Below are 7,247 nucleotides of genomic sequence, written 5' to 3'. Positions count from 1 at the left end.
AAATTACGAATTTTACAAGAAAATCATACAAATTAGCAAGAAAATTCGAGAAATCGTGGCTTTGACTAAGTTTGACCCCGTTGACCGAGAAATCTCAGAAGATGAACATCTCGTCTCGGTTGCCTTCTAAAAACGAGATCTCGAGGAAGATCTCCGGAGATTTACAACACTGGATATTCCCAGCCCACACGATTGACCATAAATGCTTTTTATGACTCAAACCCAAAGTGATTTTTTTTTTCAATTAGAAAACGCCACCACTTTCCCCAAAAGTGCCCAGTTTTTAGTTTTAAGGGACCCTACATTTAGACCACTCGAATCATACAGTAATAGTATATTATCTCATTTTACCCATGCCATTTGCTTTATTTGCCAAAGAACCACCCCAAAAGAAGTTACGGCGAATACTTTCCAACTTATTAATAATATAACAAGGAGATTTAAATAATGAAAAGTAGTATAAGGGAAGAGAGCTTACTACGGATTTAATAAGTGTTAATCTTCCGTCATAAGACAGTGTTTTATGCAACTGCGTGAGACGAACGTGTGGGTGGTTTAGTTTTCTAGGTGATCCCGAACTGGTGTTAAAAAATAACTAAATAAATAAATTTTAAAATTAAATTAAAATAGATGATTAAATAAACACAAATATCAACAGTGATGATACAATTATTGAGAAAAAGTAGTTGCGATTAAAGTGGAAAATGAGGACGTTTAGTACAAGAAAAATCGTAGGGGAAGAATAACAGTTACAATAAATAAAATTAATAATTAATATAATTAATAATGGAAGATAGTAGGAGGGGAAGCGAGAGATGGAGAAGTGCGATCGCAAATATATCGGAGATATCAAACAATCTTGATTCTCTTGAAAACATACTCATCAACAAAGCTGTTTATGTCAATCAAGATACCTTCAATAAAGCTTCCTTAACCTCCGATCAAGCCCGTACTATCAAAGTTTGTTTATGTTTAATTCCCCCTTTCTCTTTTAATCGATAATATATATTGTAATATATCTATGTATGTATATGTATATTAATATATTATATTGTTAATTGTTAGCTACCTGAATTCAATGACTTAATTGAATGATCTGCTTGTGAAATTATAATCGAATTGAATCTTCAAGCTTCCAATTTCTTCCTATGATTGTAGTTGAGCCGTAATGATTAATGATTAATTGTTGTAATATAGATTTATTCAAGTCATGCATGAACTATTTAAATTGTACAGATTCAATTGGATCTGTATGGAGCTTTAACTATTTAGATTCTATAGTACAGATAGATACAGTAGATTATGAGAACAACTGGGGGTGGTTATATGTTAGACTAGTGGTTTCTAGATGTTTATAATTGCTGCATTTTTATCTTTTATGATCGGATGAAACATTTTTATCTTTTGTATTAGATTTACTAATTTTTATTATTATTTTTTTAATCGATGTTATAAAATTGATGGCATGTTTAATTGGTTGAGTAAAAGTTTGATTGTACGCAGCCCAACAAGATTACTCTGTGGCTGTTTCAACCCTTCCCTGGCCACCTGGCCCCAACCACTGGTCTATCTTGTGATGGTTCTTAGCTAGGAACTTGTTTTATCAAATTATAATTCATAAGTACCCTATTATAAAAGGCTGTTCATACAATGATGCAGGGCATAGATAAAGCATGGTAGATGACTGATGACCTATTCCATCTTAGATTAAGATAGTGGTATTGAAAGGAATGATATCTCTAGCTCGAGCATCATTTTTGTGCATCGGTTAAATGACAGTTTTATACACTATATGTGTGTTACCTAAGACAAAGTCATGAAAGAAATCTAGTATTGGAGTTAAAAGTCACTGATGAATACTTTTGTAGGATCACCAAGATAATTTTGTTTGGACATCTTTTTATTTATGCGTGTATATTGTGGAGTCGTTAGTAAGTAAAGTCGAGAAGCGTCATTTTTTTTTCTTTCAAATGGGCGTTTTTTGTTTGCAGGTTCTTGAACAAAGGGTAGAGACTTTAGAAAGGGAGCTAGATGCTGCTATTTCAGCTGCAGCTCGTGCTCGTACAGAAAAACGGGAGGCTGAAGCAGGACAAAAGGCTGCTGAATTACGAGCACAAGAAATCACAAGGGAATTGGAGAACACCACAAGTATGCATATTTACTTTTGTGGTGTTATTTTTAGACTGATCTACATTTCTTAGTTTGTGAGCAGGGCGCATATACAGGATGTGAATATAGAACATAAATATTTAAGTATATTTCTTTTTGAAAGGCAACCAAACAATTTATTTATAAAAGAAGAATGTACAGAGAGTTACTTACAAGAAACTATAAGCTAAGTCTATGGAAACAATGCCACTAAAAATGTACAGTATATTATTTACGGTGCTTGTAGATCAAGGTAAACCGACGGATCTAATAGCCATTGATACCATTCAAAGATTTTCTTACGAGCACGATTAGAAATCCATTTAAAACTTTTTACTTGGATTTCGTTGAAGATTCCCGAAGCACACGACCCTTTCCCTTTGAATGACTTTTGATTGCGATTATTCAAAATATAATATCCGCATATCCATTCGATTGCTTGCCAAAGTTTGATTCCCCAACACGTCTTGATCTTTGCATTTTTTCCAATAAAATTATCTTCGATGCTATAATTCGTCATAGGATCCAATCTCCACCATTTATGAACTCGTTCCCATACCTCCAAAGCATGGCGACAAAGAATGAGGGCATGGTCTAATGATTCGACCCCATCATCACATGTAGGACATCGGACCGAACCTAAATCGATTCCTCTCTTGTCGAGCTCGGTTAATGTAGGAAGCCTCTTTAACTTCGATCTCCATGCGAAAATTTCTAGTTTCTTCGGTACAAGATTATTCCGCAAGCTATTCTCTTCCGAACCCGCATACTCTAAAATCGATTCATCAATGAGACCTGCTAAACTTTTGACCGAAAACAACCCTTTCCCTTCCAAGATACAAGCCCAGCTGTCGACTTCTATGTTTGGTTTGGAGAGGTTTCTTAATTCTTCTCTCAACCCTTCTAGCTCTAGTCTAGTTCTGCCACTCGGTTCCCTGATCCAGTTGCCCCTGAGTTCGCACGTCGCATCGTTCCAAGAGACTCTTTCACAGTGCAGCCTTTTTCCGAAACCAGAAGGTATAATCTATGGTACTTGCATTTTAAACTCGAATTCCCAAGCCAAATGTCGTCCCAGAATTTGGTACCTTCCCCGTTACCAATAACCCGAACAAAGCTTTATCTAAAATTAATACCCAAGTTGCTTAAGTCCAGCCCGTTTTTAATGATTGAATACCATGTCGAGCCCTGGTAGCCCTGAACCACACCTGCCGAGGCAGAATGCTACTCAAGACCACCATGCTCTCCATAGATACTTTTTATGATCGAAACCCAAAAAGCGTGATTTTTCGTTTTTGAAACGCCACCACCATTTCCCTAGAAGTGCCCGATTTTTCCCATTTAATGACCCAATACCCAACCCTCCCGACTCGTATGAGCTAATAACGAGATCCCATTTAACCCATGAACGTTTAGTATTTTCACCCGTCCCGCCCCAAAAGAAAATACGACGAAGTTTTTCGAGAGAGTTCAACACACCTTGGGGAGCACGATACATAGAGAAGTAGTTCAATGGGAGGCTGTTGAGGACTGACTTAACGAGGGTTAAACTGCCACCGAACGACAGTGTTTTTTTATCTCCATTCGGATAATCTGGTCTGAAATTTTTCTACAGCAGGAGTCCAATCGACGGTTCTGTTCATTTCGACCCAATAGGTAACCCTAGATACGTGAATGGGAAGTTGCCAGCACTACATCCGAACCTTCTTGCCATGTTACTGATGCTATGATCATCCACTCCGACACCATAAATAGAACTTTTGTGGAAATTAATCTTCAGTCCCGAAACTGTTTCGAAAGTTTTCAACAGTAAAATTATGTTTTCCACATTGGAACAACTCCAATTTCCAAAGAAAATGGTGTCGTCCGCATATTGTAAGTGCGACACGATGACCTTATTATTTCCAATTTCAACTCCACTTATCATACCTCTTTCAACGGCTGTTTTAGTCAACAAATTAAGTGCTTCGGCTGCAATGGTAAAAAGAAAGGGTGAAAGTGGTTCACCCTGACGAACCCCTCTTATGAGCGAGAACTCGTTGGTTGGTGAGCCATTTACTAAGATGGAAATGGAAGCAGAAGATAAACATGAATGTACCCATTTCAGCCATTTATCATATGGTAGTGCATCTCTGTTTTACTTTGTAACAATAGTTCATACTCTTGTTAAAAAGACCTGGATCCGTCACTGTTTGTGTGTCCCACTTCAATGATATAAGGCAGATGAACATGCTCAAAGTTAAATATTAACTGAACATACCCAAAGGTGGCAAAATGGGTCAGTTGAGAAATGCTTATTTGTTTTCTTTGAATAAAATGATGTAGTGGATCATAAGCACATAGAAGTAATATAGAGTCACTTTTGACCCATATGACCCATTCCTATTAAAACAAGCTTTTATAGTTTACCCTATAGACTCATTATAGGTGAATATAACCCAAATTAACCCGGTCTAGCCAAATGGGTTGTAATTGCCACCTCTAGTGTTTTCATGTACACTAGAACATCACCTAAATGTTGTATGTATTTAAGTGATGTGATTAACGTTTCCATTTTGTTTCCTGCGTACAGAAATTTTTGAACTTCACATGGAAGAATTGCGAGCAAAGGAAGCCGAGATATCGAAAAGAGATAATGAGATTAAACTTCTAGAAGCTATAATTCAGACACTTGGGGGAAAAGAATCGGCTTATAGCTCTAGTGGGTAAACTCGTAGTTCTCTCTCTATTGTAATCCATTTATTTTTATTTTTTTGTAAAATTAATACGTTAAGCACGGTTACATTCGCTTCTTAGTACATACAAGGAACAGTTTCCCATCTTTGTTGAAAAAAATCAATTGAGATGTGGCAAATCTTACCCATTTATATGAATAGTCAAAGACATTCATAGAGATGTAGTCAAAGACATTCATAGAGATGTAGATGTGGCAAATCTTACCCATTTATATGAATAGTGGTCGATGTAGGGTGTGTTTATTGACAGCAGTGATAGAAGATATTGTTTAATCGGGAAAGCAGGTCGAATAGGTCAAACAATTTAACCGGACAAAAATTGTTGAAATTACACTCTACTTACGCCACTTTGTTCATGATTTTAACAAACATATATTATTAATTTGACCTGAATTTTAAGCGTTAGACCAACTAATTAGACGTTTTTGGCCGAAATGGGACGTGCTAGTCGCCAAACTGACTAGTCGGCCGAGATGGTCGCCATTTACAACACTGTTTGTACCTCATAAGTCATAAGTGTTCAAGCATTGAAGAAAATAATACTACAGAATGAACTGAACTGCAGTTAAAACTGTCATAAGTGTTCAAGCATTGAAGAATAATACTACAGAATTAACTGCAGTTAAAAGTTTCACAAGTATTCATGCATTGAAGAAAGTATGAATTCTACAAAATGAACAAAAGTTAAAATTCTCATGGCTAGCGAATAAGATTGATGGAGATATTGGCCACAAGTGAGGCAAATTTGGTAAACTATATCACTCGTTTCATAGAATTGTAATAATAGTCACTGGCAATATTATACTAAAATCAGAATCTAGTATAATCTACTAATACAGTATTGCTTAAAAAGATCATTTGGTTTCTATGATTCTGTAATATTTGAGGTCAATAATGTTATTTGATTCATAAAGTGACCTCTTTATATATTTCAATTAATACTTCACTATTCTGAAAGTCCATCTTGCAATTATGAAGATGTCCTCTTTGAGTGCAATTATTCTTCTCATTAGTTGTGTTAAAATTTGGTTGGTTTCTTGACATCAAAGTGGTGAGTGTCTAACCAACCAACCAACATATAATGTTATATAATTATCGTAAGATTACCAAGTATAACTGTGTTTTGTTTTACTTGGGTCCAAAACATCTTTATACTTTTGTATTTGCTTGGGTTTTGGTTTATATCCTTTAACTTGTTCTCAGCGGGTCATGTTGGTAATTTCAGCCTTATCTAATAATTGTTGTGATTTACTTGAAATCAAACGTTATCAAGTTACTTAATAACGAGTTTGGTGAGTGTAGAGTGCACGTCCGTAATAATTAGCCGTTATCAAGTTACTTAATGCCGGGTTTGGTGAGTGGGGGTCAAGAGGGCTGCGTTCCGACCTAAACGATATATTTACTATATTCGAATACCCAAAAGTTGTATCCCAATTTATTTTCCCGCCTATTTATCAACGGGCATTTCCCGTAAGTTGTAACTGGTTGCAACGTTCCATATTCAACCATCAATAACCGAATTTCCCCCATTTAAGAAAATATATGTTCTCTAAAAAAAAAAAATAAAAAAAATTTACTTTGATATTAGATTCGTGATCTTACCTAGAAACAAGTCATTGTTCTTGTTTTATCACAATTAAGCTTTCCTAAACCCAAGACTTGATCGAGTCAAAATACTTAACTGAGAAATTATTACTCGATTCAAGAATCAATCCAGATTATCAATTCATAGTTTCATACACTGTTTTTTAACACCTCACGTTTAGTAATATGAATATGTATTATTTCTCCGTCATATCCACATGTTATTCGATGGTCTGTATATGTATCTGCGTATAGGTTTCTGTACATATGTATATAGGTATACGTGTATATGCCGCGGTAGCTATGTATATGTTTTTAGGTTATATACATATGTATATATTTGTTTCTATATATGTATGTGTGTATGTATCTAAGTGCATATATTTAGGTGTATGTATGCATGTCTGTATCTGTACCTATGTATATGTTTGTACCTATATATATATAGATTCGTGAGTGGTTTTTGGTTTGCTAAGGGTGGTTGGCTCTTTGCTTGCGCAACAACTTCCACCCGGCATGCCCTCAAGTTGCTGTCCACAAGGTCTTTTGGCTCTTTTATCGAGGCAACGACAAGCGTCGTTTTAGTGGCGTCTTGACTGCAGCTCAGAGCCTAAATTGATTCTTAGGCATGCTTTAAACCCCATGAAAATCTGATTCTACCATCTTCATAGCGCCTCCCCTATATTTTATTATTATTACTATTATTATTATTATTATTATTTTTATTATTGTTTTTTATTTATCTTTGTATGTTTTAATTTATTTTTTAATTTCTATTTTCTA

At 35.4% G+C, this 7,247-nt stretch overlaps 1 protein-coding gene across 1 annotated transcript; it reads left to right on the top strand.

Annotated features, from left to right (window-relative positions):
* The first annotated feature begins 717 nt into the window (after positions 1 to 717).
* Positions 718 to 4,984, top strand: LOC139872392 (uncharacterized). The gene is made up of 3 exons (XM_071860256.1): positions 718 to 960; positions 1,992 to 2,148; positions 4,718 to 4,984. The coding sequence occupies exons 1-3, from the start codon at positions 787 to 789 to the stop codon at positions 4,852 to 4,854; spliced, it is 468 nt and encodes a 155-aa protein (XP_071716357.1). The 5' UTR covers positions 718 to 786; the 3' UTR covers positions 4,855 to 4,984.
* The last annotated feature ends 2,263 nt before the right edge of the window (positions 4,985 to 7,247 follow it).

Source organism: Rutidosis leptorrhynchoides, chromosome 10 (assembly GCF_046630445.1).
Source record: "Rutidosis leptorrhynchoides isolate AG116_Rl617_1_P2 chromosome 10, CSIRO_AGI_Rlap_v1, whole genome shotgun sequence".
NCBI classification, from domain to species: domain Eukaryota; kingdom Viridiplantae; phylum Streptophyta; class Magnoliopsida; order Asterales; family Asteraceae; genus Rutidosis; species Rutidosis leptorrhynchoides.
This window is presented reverse-complemented; position numbering and strand designations above follow the sequence as displayed.